Source organism: Lycorma delicatula, chromosome 1 (assembly GCF_047948215.1).
Source record: "Lycorma delicatula isolate Av1 chromosome 1, ASM4794821v1, whole genome shotgun sequence".
Taxonomy (NCBI): Eukaryota; Metazoa; Arthropoda; class Insecta; order Hemiptera; family Fulgoridae; genus Lycorma; species Lycorma delicatula.
Genome location: NC_134455.1, coordinates 73070062 through 73088873, shown reverse-complemented (window position 1 = coordinate 73088873; position 18812 = coordinate 73070062). Strand labels below are relative to the sequence as shown.

Here is an 18812-nt window from a genome sequence, read left to right as displayed (position 1 = left end):
TACAGAATTAATAACTTTTCTAATTAAAATTTCAATATACAAGTATTAACATTTAAAAATTGTTCATCACAAACAGACTAACAGCTGAACATAACATTCTTTTATAAATATTTAATTTTTCTGTAGCAAACAATTTTATGCAAGTTTTAATTATTATTTAAGCAATAAATATCTTTATTAATGTTATTATTTTTTACGTATATCTTATTCTAATAATCATAAACTACAAACAGATAAATAAACATGAATTTACTATAACCATATTTTGCTATTATTTGATATCTTATGAAAATACAAGAGTCAATTTTGTGGCCATTAAGCTACTTACTTAACAAATGTTTGGACATTCTTTATTATCATCTTCTAGTAATTAACAACACTTGAGCACTTGATTAACCCTAATCCACTTGGAGTAATTGATTAACTCTAATTTAACGTAAATCAGTTTTTAATTTCTTATTTTCCCTGACTGCAGAAGGAAGGATGAGATATTCTAATTAGTCTGTTAGGTTCTACAACCAAATATTTATACGAAGTAACGCAAGACACACTTCTGAAAATGGCAGAGATACAAGATATAAAACGCAACCCAAGCCAAATCTGTATGAAAAATGAGAAGCAGTTTCTCGGTTTCTTCTTCACCGACAAATTGTATATATTATTGTTTATCAACATGTCAAGCTCATAAGTGATACTCAACTCTACAGTAACATCTTTATACACTGTTCAATATGGGACTGGTGGTGTAATGAACATTACTGTCAAAGAAAACTCTGTCTATTGACTGGTACCTCAGATGCTTTAAATACATCATAAAACAAAAATTTAATGCATCCTTTTATGTCATACAAGATTATGATTACTGTTTCTAACTAGAGGAAATTATGTACGAACATATGTTTATAGAATTGTTAATGAAAAAGAGTAGTACTAATCTTCATGAAACAAATGTATAAAAATGTAAATATTTGAAAATCATCAAAAACAGTATTAAATAAACGGTTTAAAAAAAAAAAAATCAAATATAAAAAATAACCTTCATGCAGGATAATAAGACAAAAAATATTATTCTATTATTTATTACTACAATCATTGCAATACTTATTATAGAATATTCAGTAGTAAATAATGGATTTTGAACTCGATAATGCTTATAAAGATTTTTTTTTAAATTTAATTATTTAACTTGATGATCAAGCTGAATCATTTTTCTTTCCTGGAATCATAACTCTAGCAATTAAGAAAATATGCCTTAACTGAAAAACAAACAGTATATGGATTGGTATCTTCTGCATTCCTTTTCATGACCCAGACACCAAAAAGCAAAAAAAAAGAAGTGGAAGTAATGTTCATTCGTACGTACAGACATATGCACGTGAGTTGGCGTGTTTGAAGGTTAATAACTTTTGTTTGGATACACTAATTTTTATGAAATCTAGCTAAGAGACTTTTGTATTTGGGGCAATTTGATGGTAAAAAAAATGGGATCAACATCGCCAGGAGGTGGGATACTCAGTTTCTTTGAGATCGATTTTCTCAAAATGTTGCAAACATAACTCCACTTTATATTAAGCTCAGTACACACGTAGCTGCTTATCTTACAATTTTAAAAATATTTTGTCCCCAAATTCTCACCCTTCCCCAAAAATCAAAAAAGATTTTTTTAAATTTTTTTATTGATTGCATATTTTTTAACCAAATTTAAAAAAATGTTTTTAATGTTTTAATGTTTAATTATTTTTTTGTAAATCTTTAAACTTTTCATGTACACTATTTTTCCACTATATAAGAATAAATAACCAATGCCAGAAAAGTATAACAACTTTGTTGTCAGCTTTCTTTCTAAATTATCAATTTAATAATTATTTGCAAATAAATGTAATATAATCATTTACCAAGAGTGATAAAAAAAAATGTTAACACAATTCGATGTAATAAGTCATAAACTTAGATTATATAATTTTAAAATCCTGTTCCACAACCACTTTATCAAGTTAACATTTTAAATAAAAAATCATTAGAATTATTTATAAAGCACAATAACAGCAAAATTGCAAAAATATTCAACTTAACATTACAATAATTAATGCACATTACACCCAATATCCTAATAAAAATAATTAGACCATATTAATAAAACTAATTTAAAAGATTAGCTATTTTCTTCACATCTTTAATCAAAATAATGCCAACACAATTCTCTGTGACTTTTTGAATGTGTGTAATGGCACAATTACCACACATTAAATTATCACAAACTGAATGTGGTAATTGGTGCAATTACCACACTGCGGGGTAAAAAGCACACAATTAACCAAATTGTAATTAATCACTCTGGTCATTTTTTTAAAATAAATTTTAAGTAAAAAAAAAAACAAAACAGCTACCTATAAACAGAAAAAAATTAGTTCTGCAAAAAGGCAAGTTGTATCACATTACAATCTAAAAACCTCTTGAAATATAACAATTACAGATTATTTCTAAATTACATCTCTTTCTAATAAAATGTGCGTTTAAAAAAAATAATAAATTATAACAAAAACCTCAATAATATACCTTAGAAAATAATAAATTATATAAAAACATACTGGTAAAAAAGTACAGTATCCTACACAACCTACACAGCAATTATCACAGTACACATTAATTATCGCACAACCTAATTTATATTAAAAATAGATAAATAAAATCAGCGCTTTTCTGGACAAATATAATAAATCACTATCATGTATATTAAAATATAAACTGATTTATTTTAACAGCTCTCAAGAATATGACTACAAATGTTATTTATTATTATAAACTGTTAACTACTGAAGCATATATTCTAAAATACAGAATTATATACACAAAATGAAATACATAATAAACAATTTACATAAATTAAAATTTAAATAGCATATAAGAATAAATTAATATATTTATATGTAAAGTAGTATGAAAAAATTAAACTTATTTTATTTTATACTTCAAAAGTAATTATTTCAAGGGCAAGAGAAAAATTAAATATAAAACACAAAATTAAATATATGTAACTACTACATTCAATGATTTTATGTAAATCAACTATAAAATACAAATGAGTAAACAAAAACGATTTTTTATTACCCTACCAGAAACATAAAAGTGAATAATAATTTTTTATAAAAACTCATATAATAAAAATTGTTTATTATAATATTAATATTTCAGAATTTACATAAGGCGGTCTTTTCTAAGAAAATTTACATACAAACTGTAAATCTTCTTCTCCAAGGAATAAATGAATTGCAACTAAACAAATAAAGAAAAATTATAAACATATGAATCTGTGTAGAAATAGTTTGTACTATTAATAATAACTGTTGTAATCAATAGAGATATTAAAAAAAATTAAACGTGTTCTTTGATGACATTATTATTAACTGTTAATTTAAAATAATAAAATATAACCTAAATTTATTTTGAAAGACTGTTGACTGTTGAAAGAGTTTTTATTAAAATAAACTGTCTATTGGATGTAGGATTTCAGTTTTTTCTTAAATAAGATGTACTCTACTCAAAAAAAAAGTTAATATTTTAATGATTTTTAGGGCCTTTTCTGCTTTTCCCCCACAATGGTTTTTTTATGTTACATATTACATATTAATAATTGCTCGTGTTTAAACATGTCTGGTTACTTATAACAACATCGCACAATATTACTAGACATTGGTGCCGCTGCCTGTAATCAGTTTGTGCCTAGTTATTGCACTATAAAGATATCGTTGTTTTGTTTAGTTACGGAAACTGATTCAAAGGAGAAAGACGTTGAATTGAAGGCTTGCTAACCTCAACTAGTGAGTGTAGGTTAAGTTTAATTAGATTATATTTATCATTTCTCTGCGAATACCTTCAAATATCCACAGATTTGGAAGAAAAAGCTGAAAAAAAGTGGCTGTCAGATTCCAAAAAAAATACCCAATAATTTGTGCCTATAGAGCTTTAGTATTGACCTTTAGAGATGAAATACTAATATGTAATACATAACATAAAAATACACTGTGGGGGAAAACAGAAAAGACCCCATTTTTATTTAACCATAATCACTTTTCAAGTACTTAAGAAGTTACAAACTCTATTAGTTTTGATACTAAACTAGATGAGTTTAGAACAATTTTTATATTTTTCAACGATTGAAATAAATCATTTCATACCTATTTCATGTATTATTAAATTTCTATTATTAAATTATTAAAGGGCCACATATATTAACACTGTAACACATTCTCCTTTTCTTTGGTAATCAGATAAAAACTAACAATATATGTTAAAATAAAAATAATTGGTGTTTTTATACACATACACAATTTCTTTGGGTTTCCTTTAATTACTTTATCAATTAGTAATTAATTGTTTGGAAGTGCTAACAATATAAATTGGGCATTTAGTTTTTGTTTTTTGAATTATATGTTCTGTTAATTATTCAATGGGGAAAACTAGTTACATAATATTTAATAGTAATTAAAACTTGATAATTATGTTACCAACACATTATAAATCTGAATTAATTAATTAATGATTTTGTAATATGTCTAAAATGCTTTGTTTACTTTATTACAAAACATTACTGACTTATCCCGTATTTCCTTATTTTAAAAGCAAAGAAACAATAATACTACACTAATAAAATAAAATTAAAAAAAAATTCCTTTCTTTTCTAAAATAATTAAACAAACAGAAAACATAAAATTAATAAAGCAACTGAAACAGGTTATTGGCTAATTTATCATTACAAGAATTTTGTCACAATTATCTTGTACAAGGACACATATACATTGTTTATTTTGCATTACTACATAAGCTTGTACCTTTCTATTGAACTGTAGTCAAAACGTTTTATTTTCGATAAACAGCAATACTGATTCATTTATTACTATCTGAGTTAAAGTTAAACACAATACAGTGCAGGAACGCTTATCTTAAGAGAGTTTCAGGAATCAAAAAGAGAAAGAGAAACTGAATATCATCAAAAAGTTAATTCCAAAGTATTTTGAACAAATTTCTTAATATTGATAGATCTCTAAGTATTTATAATCTCTAGTAGAATTGCTCCCTTCATATTAATTTCTTCTGATGATACGAACCTATTATTTTTATTTTTCTAATACAATAATTTATACAGACATTACACTGACAGACAAAAAAAATTTTTTTAATGTTTCTCAGTGCGATACCATTTCTTGAATTGCTTTTTTACATACATTACAGATCTATAAATACAATTTTTCTATCACCCTTGGTTTTTAATACATTACGCTTCAAAAATAAGTAAGGGAAAATATAGTTAAAATCTGTAAAATTTATAATTTTGCATGGCCATACTTGTGTTTGAATGATTTCACTGATGCTTTTCTTTTACAATAGCCAAACTATATAGCTTTTACACATCCCAAATTAATGTCCAACAGTAATCGGTTACCATCTTAGTATTCCATTTCCCTTTTTAGTGGCTTTCCATCACCAAAATGTCTAGGTGGAAACATTCACCATGTTCGTCACTTACGTCTCTGAGATTGTCCGGGAAAAAATCTAGTGAGTAGAGGAAATGTATTTTCAAAAGCATATTGCATCCCATAGCTCTGTATGAAGTAAGAAGCTGATTAACAATATCGTGATAATTGTTGGATTTTTGTTTGCCAAGAAAAGGTTTGGCAAACATCTTTAAATGAAGCCCAAGCTGCACTTTCTGCATTATTTAACACTGAGTTAAATACATCATATTTGACCATCTCTCTTATTTGAGGACCAACAAATATAACTTCTTTAATTTTTTCTTCACTTACATTCAGAAATTTCTACCTGATGAACAAATGAATTACCTTCAGGTATAACTTCAGAGGATGAATGAACATGATATGTATAAGTGTAAGTGAAATATAGTCTTGCACAGTCTCAGGTTGACCATTTCTGAGATGTATGTTAATTGAAACCCAACCACCATAGAACATCAGTACCCACGATCTAGTATACAAATCCCTATAAAAATAACTGTCTTTACTAGAACTTGAACGCTGGAACTCTCGACTTCCAAATCTGCTGATTTGCGAAGACGCATTCACCACTAGACCAACCCAGTGGGTTGATTACTTCTCTTATCTTGCTCCTTTAGACTATTTCTATTTGGTCCAGATTTGAAAAGTTCCAATTGCGATAAGATTACAGCTGAGGAGGCGTTAAATGGTTTGAAAATAATCTCTACTGCAGATAATTTCTACCGTATTCATAAAAAAAAAATTTTACATTATAGCTGCGCTATAAATTTTTAGCTTTCAAATTTCTCTTATCCATACTTATATCCAAATCAGGTTTCCTTACGGTCTGTTGAAGAAAGCGATAAATCATCGTCCTTCGCTCTACTGTAAATTAACGCTGTGGCATGACATAGCCAGGAACCAAAAACCAAGAACAAAAATTTAAAAGGAAATTTCGATTTCTGATAAACAAACACAAAATAAGAATTATTCATACATGATACCTATAGGAGACTTAATTAAACTTATTTTTTAGGAAAATCATATCTCATTAAATGTACATGTAGGAACCATTTTTCATTACCAAAGTTTGTTATAATTTGTCCATTGCAATTAGTTTTGACACACACGCACGCAAACACATAAAGTAGTTTCCTAATTATTTAAGAGTTAGTATAGATCACATTTCAAACTAGCTATGAAAAGCATTAAATGGCCACCACTTTGGTTAGGGTTGTTGCGTAACCTGAAGTTTGAGAATAAGTATGGATGTGAGAATTTTACAATTTAAAATTTAAACCATAACTAAAGTGTAAAATATATGTTTTTAATGAATACATCAGAAATATGTAATCAACAAATGCCTCCTAAACTGTCACCCTGTCGCAATCTGGAACTTTTTCAATCTTCTCTGCATCCATTTCTGTTAGTAAAAGGGCATATAATTTAATTTTTCATGAGAATAAACTTAAAAAAAATATGAATATATAAAAAATAAATAAACAAAAGATTTCTGATAAATAAACTACTTAAACATAAAATGGGCAAGTAGTTCATAGGAGACACAATACTAGGTGAACAGATAAAGAAAAAAAAATAATAAACTAACATTAAAGGAAGAAGTAGTGCATGTCATGTAAATCTGAGTTAACTCAAAAGTGAAAGTAAACGCAGCAGAAAGCAAGCAGATTCAAACTAACAATTGGTGAGCACATTATAAATTAGCGAATAAGAATTACTATATTATATTATAATAAAAAAAAAGCAATTCATGCAAAAAAAAAAATCAAGATCCAATGTTTAACTACACAGTCTTTACAACTGATGAGTTTGAAAGTTAAAAATTAATTATCTTTATCATAAATTTAAAAAAAAATTTATAGCGGTCATATTTTGAAATATGAAAACTTAGGAAATACTAAGTAAAATTTTCTGATTTTTTTAGATTCCAGGACCACCATTAGGTATAGCTTCAGAGGATGAGATGAAATGACAATCTTGTAGCATGTAAAAATGCCATACCTGACCGGGAATTGAAACCAGGACCTCCAAATGAAAGGCCGAGATGGTACCATTCGCGCTATCAAGGCCGGCTATTCATCTTATACTGTGACAAGAAAGAGAAATGAAACAATTATGCTAATAACACAACTACAATGATGTGATTGTCACCAGAAAAGGAGGGCAGGTGAATTACTTTCATGAGAAAAAGTATTTCTTTTAATATATAGTTTTTTTTAAATATTCAGAAATTAAATAAAATTACATAATTTACAAAAATGTGATGAGAAAGAAAGTACGTACTCATAGTTATTATAGCCTATTCCCCCCACAATATAAAACTGTTATTATTTAATTACACCATGTACACCAGCAGCAAAAATTTCTCAACAGGAGTTCAAAGTTTAAATTCTATTGTTTTCATTCCCAAAAAAATTTCTTTAGAACTTCATATGAATTTTTTCTTTAACTTGCATTTTTTTTATATCTACAAAAAAATTAGGCCAAAAAAAGGGACAAATTTAAAAAAAAAATTACAATCACCATTTTGCTTATGAGATTATCTAATGCTAACTTTTTACGTGAATAAACATTCCCACTATATTTTACCATTATTTTACAACATACCAAATGCGTTAAATTTTAATAATAAAATTAGACTGTAAAACATTAAGAATATAAGCCAAATTCTTTATCCTATTTATTATATTATATCACATAATAATACATAAATATGAAAGTTTGTTTTGGTTATTACTCAATCACACAAAAACTACTGCACAGATTTCGATGAATCTTCTTTCTTTTTTTTTTTCTTTTTATAGAGATCATATAACTACAAAACAGTGGTATCAAATGTTAATTTTTCAAAAAACGAAAAAATTATACAATTCTGAAAAACTTATCCATTTGTGATACATGTAAACTTCGTCATTCAACAAGTATTACTAAACCAGTTTTTATGAATCTTTTTTCTTTTCTTTCTTTTTTTTAAACATACAGTTATAAAAAAAATCTGATGTGGAAACCATGACTTCCTTGTACGCGTATTAAATTACATATACACGTTTACAAAAGTATATAAAAATGTTATTTCACTAATAACTTCTGTTTTTTCTTTTTTTTTTATTGTTATTATTGAATTATTATTTATTGTAATTTTTATTTACAATCAGAGATTAATAATTATTAATAAATCAATATATTTAAATTAAAAAAAGGAAAATGAAAAAAAGAAGAAAATGTTGCAAACAAAAAAAGAATAACATTAAGAGATGATATATATAAAAGGAAGAAAACTTACAACCAAGAAAAGAATAAAAAGATTAAGAGGGTGATGATAAATATAAGGAGAGAAAATTTGAAAACTAGAAAACGTGTACACAAATTAAGATCAGAAGAGTTATATCAAACTAAAAAGAAATTAAATGATAGGCAACAAAAAAAAAAAAAATAAACGAAATGATGATCAATAACGACTTAGGAGAATGTTGTCTGACAATATCAGAAGAGTAATGAACTAAAACATAAGAATTTTTACAATTTATTTCGGGCATGTACATGCCTCATTGTATATGTTGTTATTGTGAAGGTCTATTTTTCAGTCACTCTGTAGTTAACTTTAGCGTAAATAAAATTAAACAGAAATTAAACTAGAAAGTACAAAAATAATAAGATTTTAAATTATAATTTTCAACTAATATTAAATAATCAGATATTTCACCAAATTTATTACATATACACGTATGTAATAATGCCTATTAAATTACATATACACATTTTTAAAAGTACGTACAATTTTATTTCACTAATAACTTTCAATTATGTTTTTCATATTTTTTTTAAATTGTTATTATTGTATAATTATTTATTGTAAATTTTTTTTTACAATCAAGGGTTAATAATCATTAATAAATCTATATATATAAATTTAAAAAAAGTTAAAAAAAAAGAAGATGGAGTCTGATTCGAACCGATGTGCCTTCCGCTATAAAATCAAAATATTTCATTAATTAAAATTTCATTTGGCTAACCCTGGAACCAATGAAACTAAGTACCACTTATGACATATTGCTGAAAAGCTCTCAATGAGGGCTTATTACTGCAGTTAAGAAAAAGCCCAAAATCTTAAAGAATTAGGATTTTGGGCTTTTTTGGAGACCTTTGGTTCAGTCGATTACAGTCAAAAAGGGAGGTGCACAACTAAATGTTACAACAGTTTTTTGTAATAATTTTACTAAATAATAATTCATAAAACATATGATAGTAAAAAAAAAAAAAAAAACGTTTTTCTAAAAGAATTTATAATACGATAATACGAGGTCTGTTCAGAAAATAACCGAACATTTTTAATTACTAGCCAACGGAGATATTTAGTGAAGGTGTGGTTGGCAGCATTGTGTTTCGCATAACCTCCTCTGTAACCCCATGTTTTTGAATTGTGGATAACTTGTTTAGTTTTCGTGTTATTGTTATTTGAGTGCAACGTGTTTAAGTGTTAGTAGCGGTTTTTGGGAGCAACGATACTACGTTAAAATTGGGGAAAAATTTCACACACGTTTCAACTTTTGAAACAAGCTTACGGAGATGTTGCTGTGGGTCGTACGCAATGTTAAGAACGGTTTTTAGATTTAAAAGTGGGCGTCAGTCGATTGAAGATGACCCTCAACCAGGAAGGCCTTTGACATCAACTGATAACACCCACGTTCAGAAAATCAACGATCTGATGCGTGCCGATGGCCGGTTGATTATCATAGATCTTGCAGACGAGGTTGGCATCACAATCGGTCAAAATGACATTTTGACTGAAAAATTGAACATGCATCGTGTTGCAGCAAAGTTTTTCCTTGTTTGATGACCGAACAGCAGAAAGAACGAGTGGACGTTTGTCAGCAACTTCTTGAACAAGCCGATGACGATGAAACATTTATGCAAAGGATCATAACGGGAGACAGTTTACGGCTACGACAATGAGACAAGAGTTCAACCATCACGATGGATTGTCGAAGCATCTCCACGTCCCAAGAACGCAGGTCAGTCTCGGTCCAACGTCAAACTGATGCTACCTGCTTTTTTTTTCGATTTTAATGAAATTGTGCATTTTGGATTCTTGCCTGGATATGAAACAGGAACTGCGCGTACTATCAAGGCGTTAGACATCGGTTAAATAAAAAAAATGCGCAAAAAGAGACCAGAGTTGTGGCAAGACAACTCATGGTTCCTTTCCCACGACAGTGTGGCTGCACACTCAGATTTGACAATTCGCCAGTTTTGTGCCAAAAATCAGATGAATGTCCTCCCTCAGGCTCCCTATTTAAGGCCCGAACTGGCTCCTTGTGATTTTTTATTTCCGAAATTAAAATCAATGGCGTGAACGGACGGCGTTTTGAGACTATTCATGATATTAAAGAAAATTCGTCACGGACCTTAAAGACAAATGAAGCTATGCAGGACTGCTTCGTGGAAACACCGCTGAGAAAAATGTGGGAATATAGGAGGGGAGTAGTTTGAAGGGGGACAAGGACCATCTGTAAAATTAATAACAAAATTTTTTTAAAATAAAGTTCGGTTACTTTCTGAACGACCTCGTACTTAGCAACGATTACTTCAAGTAGATTTAATAATAAAGCGCTACTAAGATATAAAGCCACGTTAAATAAAACTTAAAAAAATATTAATATAAAGAATTGTAATTATGAAATAAGTTAAATGAATTTTAAGAATAAATGAATTGTTTTGTATTAATTTTTAGTTGTAATTGTAGTAGAACATTTAATACAATTTGGATTGTATTACTAACATCGATAAAAGATTGGAAATACACACCAATTATTTCGAATTTAATTTAATAATTACAGCATATATTAGACTTATGCAGTAAAAAAAGACGGTTGCAGGATACATGTGAAGGTAAATGACTACGCCTACAACAGACTACTAAATACAATAAATGAATGCGTTGTCACGAGTATATATAAGAAAAAACAAAACAAAAACATATCATTTCTTTTTAGCTGTTTTTATAATGATTAAAATGAAACAGGAAAATGTAATTAAATCAGTTAATAAAAAAAAAAAACTTTTAAAAGAAAAGAAATAAATCTTATACCGACCACATTACATAACCAATTACAGTTATTTTTAGTTCAATAAATTATTTTTGTTTTCTTTTTAATAATCAGAATGTGGTTGATATTAGACTACACAATATGCTATCTAATAATATTGTAATTGCGGTTGTTTTAATTAAACATATTTGCAAACAAATTTATTTTAAACGTTATTAAAGAATTTTTTAACAAACCATTAATCTATGTCGAGAGGAAAAATCACAGTTAAGGGTTTAACAAACAACTGCTACACGTCCATGATGAAATGAATACAAGTAAGAATACGCAGTAGTCGTACAAGCTACTAGACCCAAAAGTCGCGCACATCAAAATTAAGGAGTCTATAAACAGTAGTATAGTTGGAAAAGTTCTATCGACTACCGCAAGGGAGCACCATCGGTTAATAACAACAAAACTTTCTTTTTCTGTTTAGCCTCCAGAATGACCGTAAGGTATTACTTCAGAGAATGAATCGGGATGACGTGTATGAATAGTATTTTTTTTTTGTCTTCTTTTTTTTTGACTGCATCAAACCAGTCATTTGACTGGTTTGATGCAGTTCTCCAAGATTCCCTATCTAGTGATAGTCGTTTCATTTCAGTATACCCTCTACATCCTACATCCCTAACAATTTGTTTTACATATTCCAGACGTGGCCTGCCTATACAATTTTTTCCTTCTACCTGTCCTTCCAATATTAAAGCGACTATTCCAGGATGCCTTAGTATGTGGCTCATAAGTCTGTCTCTTCTTTTAGCTATATTTTTCCAAATGCTTCTTTCTTCATCTATTTGCCGCAATACCTCTTCATTTGTCACTTTATCCACCCATCTGATTTATAACATTCTCCTATAGCACCACATTTCAAAAGCTTCTAATCTTTTCTTCTCAGATACTCAGATTGTCCAAGCTTCACTTCCATATAAAGCGACACTCCAAACATATACTTTCAAAAATTTTTTCCTGATATTTAAATTAATTTTTGATGTAAACAAAATATATTTCTGACTGAAGGATGGTTTCGCTTGTGTTATTTGGCATTTTATATCGCTCCTGCTTCGTCCATCTTTAGTAATTCTACTTCCCAAATAACAAAATTCTTCTACCTCCATAATCTTTTCTCCTCCTATTTTCACATTCATTGGTCCATCTTTGTTATTTCTAATACATCTCATTACTTTTGTATTGTACTTGTTTATTTTCATGCGATAGTTCTTGCGTAGGACTTCATCTATGCCGTTCATTGTTTCTTCTAAATCCTTTTTACTCTCGGCTAGAATTACTATATCATCAGCAAATCGTAGCATCTTTATCTTTTCACCTTGTACTGTTACTCCGAATTTAAATTGTTCTTTAACATCATTAACTGCTAATTCCATGTAAAGATTAAAAAGTAACGGAGATAGGGAACATCCTTGTCGGACTCCCTTTCTTATGTTCTTAAATTGTTACTGTTGCTGTTTGGTTCCTGTCCATGTTAGCAATTATTCTTCTATCTCTGTGTTTGAACCCCAATTTTTTTTAAATGCTGAACATTTTATTCCGGTCTACGTTATCGAATGCCTTTTTCTAGGTCTATAAACGCCAAGTATGTTGGTTTGTTTTTCTTTAATCTTCCTTCTACTATTAATCTGAGGCCTAAAATTGCTTCCCTTGTCCCTATACTTTTCCTGAAACCAAATTGGTCTTCTCCTAACACTTCTTCCACTCTCCTCTCAATTCTTCTGTATAGAATCCTAGTTAAGATTTTTGATGCATGACTAGTTAAACTAATTGTTCTGTATTCTTCACATTTATCTGCCCCTGCTTTCTTTGGTATCATGACTATAACACTTTTTTTGAAGTCTGACGGAAATTCCCCTTATTCATAAATATTACACACCAGTTTGTATAATCTATCAATCGCTTCCTCACCAGCACTGCGCAGTAATTCTACAGGTATTCCGTCTGAATAGTAGTCTAATACAATCTCAGATCGATCATTCCTGAGACTGAACAACAAACCTAGACGCCATTGTGTGGTGCATTAATCACACGACGCGGTAGCGTTTTGTTTATTGCTTGGTAAACGTGTCGTTTTTCCAAGAGCAACGAGTTTTCATTGTTGAACATTATTTTTCCAGTCGTTCTTAAACACATGTATAGATGAATTTCGTGGGAAATATAATAAATAAATATACTAACATAAATGCGACAGTGCCTAACAATCTGACCGTAACGAGATTAATCCACCGTTTTAGAGAATATGAATCAGTTGCAGACAAGAAGAGAACCGGGAGACATTTTAATTGATGGTAAACTGCCTAAGGATAAAAATGCGATGCAGCGGTCTCCTACAAAAAGCTTGAAGAAACTGTCAGCGCACTCTCAGATTTTATATGCAAGTGCTCAGACAGGGCAGCCATTTTGAGCATGTGTTGTGAATACAAATAAATCTTTAAATATTAATGCGCGCGACTTCTGGATCTCTCTGTATTTGAGTATTTCAATTTAAAAGCAACTGTTATTAAATTATAAAGGCGACATAAATTATTCAGCGCATTTTAGGGATTAATAAAAAACGAACAAAGCGATGTAGCGCGCTTGATTTTTTCAAACATTATTGTTGGCACTACGAGTTACAGATGACCTTGAATGAACACGCGGCGCGATGTAACCGACAGGAGGGACCGTTAGTTGACCAATGGCTATCGTATAGGAGAGCAATGTACGTATTATGCTTTCACGAAAGCAAATCTGTTATTACTGTTCGTAGATGTTTCCGCTTAGAGTACCGGCCGTGATCCTCCTAATAGAAAACTATCAAACGTTGGTATCGGTAGTTTAAGGAAACAAGAAATGTTATACATAAAAAAAAGGTGCTGCTGGCAGACCTCCCATCACCGAGGAAGTTGTGAATCGAGTAAGAGAAACTTTTCAGAGAAGTCCGGGTAAGTCGAGTCGTCGTGAGTTTAGACCTGGAAATACAGCAATCGACAATTCTACAGAAGCGCCTAAGACTTCATACATACAAAATTCAGTTGGTGCATGCAATTGTGATGATAACAAATCACGCCGTTACAATTTTGCCGTGGACATTCTTGATGAAGTAAATGGAGATAATCCCTTTTTAGAAAAAGTAATCTTTTCGGATTTGGGATAGCGACAACCCTCATACCAACATTCAACAAGCTCTATGTGACAGCCCAAAAAAGTTAACGTTTGGTTGCTTTGACTACTTATAATGTGATCGGACCATTCTTCTTCGCCGAGCCAATGGTTACTCTCTTTTGTCTATTTAGCCGTCAGAACCGCTGTATATTAATTCAGAGAATGATATGTATGAATGTAAATGAAGTTTAGTATTGTAAAGTCTCAGGTTGACCGTTTCTGAGACGTGTGGTTAATTGAAACCCAACCACCAAAGAATCAAAGGAGTTTTATTCGGTAAGGTGCGGGCGTACATAGGCTCTTAATAACATCTAGCCGAACCCGTGCGAGACCGACACTCCCATTAGTGAGGGGGGGGGGGGGGTAAGTAAATGGTATTTCTCCGTATCTCGGCGGAAAAAAACCACTAAATAACACCGGTATCCACGATCTAGTATTCAAATCCGTATAAAAGTAACTAACTGCCTTTACTAGGATTTGAACCTTAAAACTCTCAACTTCGAAATCAGCTGATTTGCGATGACGAGTTCATCACTAGACTAATCCGATCGGTTGAGTCAATGGTTACCAGCGCTAGTTATCTAGACATACTACAGAAGTATACAGTACCACAAATTGAACATCGGCAATCCAACGTAAGCGCAAAAAAAAATCCGCCCGTATGTAAATAAACAAAAACTTATTTATCATTACACTATTTAATGTAATACTAACCAACGATTTATTTAGCAAAGCCCTCTAGAAGTAGTTTTAGTCTCTTAAAAAAACAAAAAGAATTGTCGAAATAGGTGAATTTGATAATGAGTAAGGGGATTAAACATCTAAGAGTTGAATCGAGATTCCTATTTTGAAGTAGATAAAATACTATTTATTACTTTACTTCAAAGAGATAATATTATAATACGAGTAAATAAGTAGTAAATTTTATGGGTAATAATTTCAGTAATATCTGGTTATTGTTTAATATATTACAGTTTTATGAAGTTCTTTACAAATGATGTAATTTTTACAAATTTATTGCGCGATAAGAGTTGGCTATGATTGTGATAAATCAAAATTTTCTTTCTAAAACATAGAAAAAACTATTATTAATTATATTACAAAAAAATTATTGTGAAACATATATATCTGTAAAATTGAAAAAAGTAATAATTCATGTAAATTAGAAAATAAATTATTATTGTTTCCTAAAAAGGAAAAATAGTCAAATTTTATTTATTTACGTTTTCTTTACTGTTTAAAGTAGTTATATATACTCGTATGTTATCGTGAAAGACCGATACGTCCAGTGACGCCAGAACTTTACTTCCGTGTCTCTACTTTTATTCCATTTCTGAATATCTCCATGTCCCAACAAAGTTTGTGCTTTCTGGTTTGTCTGCTTTGTGGTTAACTATTAGTTAACCCATCTACGGCCGTTTTCGGTTGGTTTCCCTTCTCAAGACGTGCAATTTTTCTGTACCATAATTTTAATTCATTATTCAGGTCTTCCTGGCAACCGCTTCTTACGTCACTGGCGTAGTATTCTGTGAGTAAAGTGAAAGCACACACTTGAAACGGCAGGAGCAGAAGGTCTGGGTTTGTAGGTAGAAGCCACTAAAGCCTTTCAATATTTTCTTGTGTTTCAAGAAACGCGAATCTAGTTGGGACATGGAGATATTCAGAAATGGAATAAAAGTAGAGACACGGAAGTAAAGTTCTGTTGGGTTTGTACATACAAACCCAACAAAATGCCAAATATATTCACTTTATTAGAAATACTAGTCGCATTCGCAATGTCCACATGTACAAAGAACGATGTTTCTCAACATTATGCCGTCTAATAACATATTTGCGTAATTCTACTGAAAATACACGTTTGAATGGATTAGCACTTCTCAACGTACATAGCAACTACACTCCAACTGCAGATGCGTTAAATGAACTAATGAAAAAGTAACTTTGTTTGTACATTGCATTGTGAATGCTGAAATTTCCGAATGTAGTAACATAATATACCGTAGGCTACGTACATAATAAATACTATATTAATTTAACTACCAGTACTCTTTTTAAATAGTGATTCTTTAAAACAATAATAAACTACAGTAGAGTTCTGATTTGAACGTTTGAGACAACTACATTTAATTTTTATTCAAATTCCTTCAAAGAATGTGGATTCATCAGTGCCAGTTTCATTCTTCAACCTCGGTGAGTTCCATATTGACATGTGTTTAGATAAATCTATTTCATTATATTTGATTGCTTCCATGGATTTTATATGTCGTGTAAAATGTATTATCTATCGTACACAAATAACCGTTGACTAAAATATATGATTATTGTGTAGCCTAAGTATGTATAATAGTGGCATGTGGCACTGGCACAAGCATTTTAGGTAGATTTCATAAGAAAGCTACGTATTGTAATGGGTACCATGATTCGACTTCCGGAAAATTTCGACATATCTTTGTGTTTCACATCCCCCAGACTCCAAAACCACCGTCAGTTCAAAAGTTTATATGTACATATATATATATATTTCAGTTTCATGTAAACACGATAACTGCCATAATTTTGCGCCAATCACTTTCAAATTGATTCATAAAATACAACGATTCAAAATCTCAGTGGAGTTTGATAGTGGGAAAAATCGGACCATCGGTCCGATTTTTGATTTCTCGATTGATTTTGATTTCTCGCAAAAACAAAATAACGCTATAACTTTCTTATTAAATAAATTATCGAAGTCGTTTAAAGTTCCTAATATTTCTTGGTAAGGGCCTAAAACTTATCTAAGTAAAAGTTTTTGATATCACCATCCGTTGGCCCAGGGGGTGAAAAAAATGGAGTTTTGAAGACAAAAAAAAATCATACTTCTCTTAATAGGCAGAGTATCGAATCGGTTTAAAGAGGTCGTTAGTCCTCATTATTACTCAAACATTACTTAAAAGGTTTTTAAGTAATGTTTAGAGTCTGAAACAATTTTTCATATGAAATACTTTTACCGCAAGGGATGACCAAAATGTTGCTGGAATTGTAAGAAGGTGGGGCTTGTATGCTAAGCATGTGAAACTTTTTTCACATGTAACCATTGTTGTATTAAGTAAATTTGAAGTTCTTCTTAACTTTATGGTGAAAATCTTTCTTATCCCCTACTTAGCACCGGTGAAATCTACCTCCGCCTACCCGCGTCCCGAAAGGGATTTTTTATTATACAAAATGAAATAGATGTTAAAAGTTGCTAAAAAAAACGGTAGCCTAAGGCTGTGAAACCCACCGGGTTGGTCTAGTGGTTAACGCGTCTTCCCAAATCAGCTGATTTGGAAGTCGAGAGTTCCAGCGTTCAAGTCCTAGTAAAGCCAGATTTTTACACGGATTTGAATACTAGATCGTGAATACCGGTGTTCTTTGGTGGTTGGGTTTCAATTAACCACACATCTCAGGAATGGTCGAACTGAGAATGTACAAGACTACACTTCATTTACACTCATACATACATCATCCTCATTCATCCTCTGAAGAATTATCTTAACGGTAGTTACCGGAGGCTAAACAGGAAAAAAAAGTTCTTATAAATAAAAACAGAAATAGATACTTACAATTTCAAGTTTTGATGTTACAATTTTAGATAAACAGACCTATTAACAGATATTTAATTTTTTTTATTGTGAATTAAAAGAGGAAAAAATCTGATAAAATAAATTCCCTTGCTTTTAACAGATTAAAAAAAAAGATTGCCTTATACCTATATAAATAATAAAATAACTAGGGTCGTCCCTGTGCGCGCATTACGCGTAAACTACTAGTCAAATTTTAATAAAAATTTTCAGATTTATATCTTAGATGCTCCGTCATTATCTCCACATAAAATTATCAGGATATTCTTAATTGAGGTTAAGATATTAAAAATATCCACGAAATAAAATAATTTAATTCTTTTTCTTCATTACATTACTATTACCATGGAAAAGGGAAAAGTTTCACAGTTCAAATCTATAAAATTTTAAATATATTTATTTATGTGCTTAAATTAGCACATTTAGCGAACTTCTAAGGGTTTTGTTTATTTCGCGTGTTG

General features: G+C 30.2%; 1 protein-coding gene across 7 annotated transcripts in view; it reads right to left on the bottom strand.

Annotated features, from left to right (window-relative positions):
* Hmgcl (hydroxymethylglutaryl-CoA lyase) overlaps positions 1–18812 on the bottom strand; it is a 100375-nt gene that overhangs the window by 26929 nt on the left and 54634 nt on the right. The window contains exon 1 of one of the 7 annotated variants that reach the window (XM_075356536.1): positions 2557–2601. The exons of the other annotated variants lie outside the window; for them this stretch is intronic. Within the exon in view, the coding sequence (XP_075212651.1) occupies positions 2557–2586 (30 nt within the window). The 5' untranslated portion in view covers positions 2587–2601. Of the gene's footprint in view, positions 1–2556; positions 2602–18812 lie in introns of those variants that run through there. 7 annotated transcript variants of the gene reach the window in all.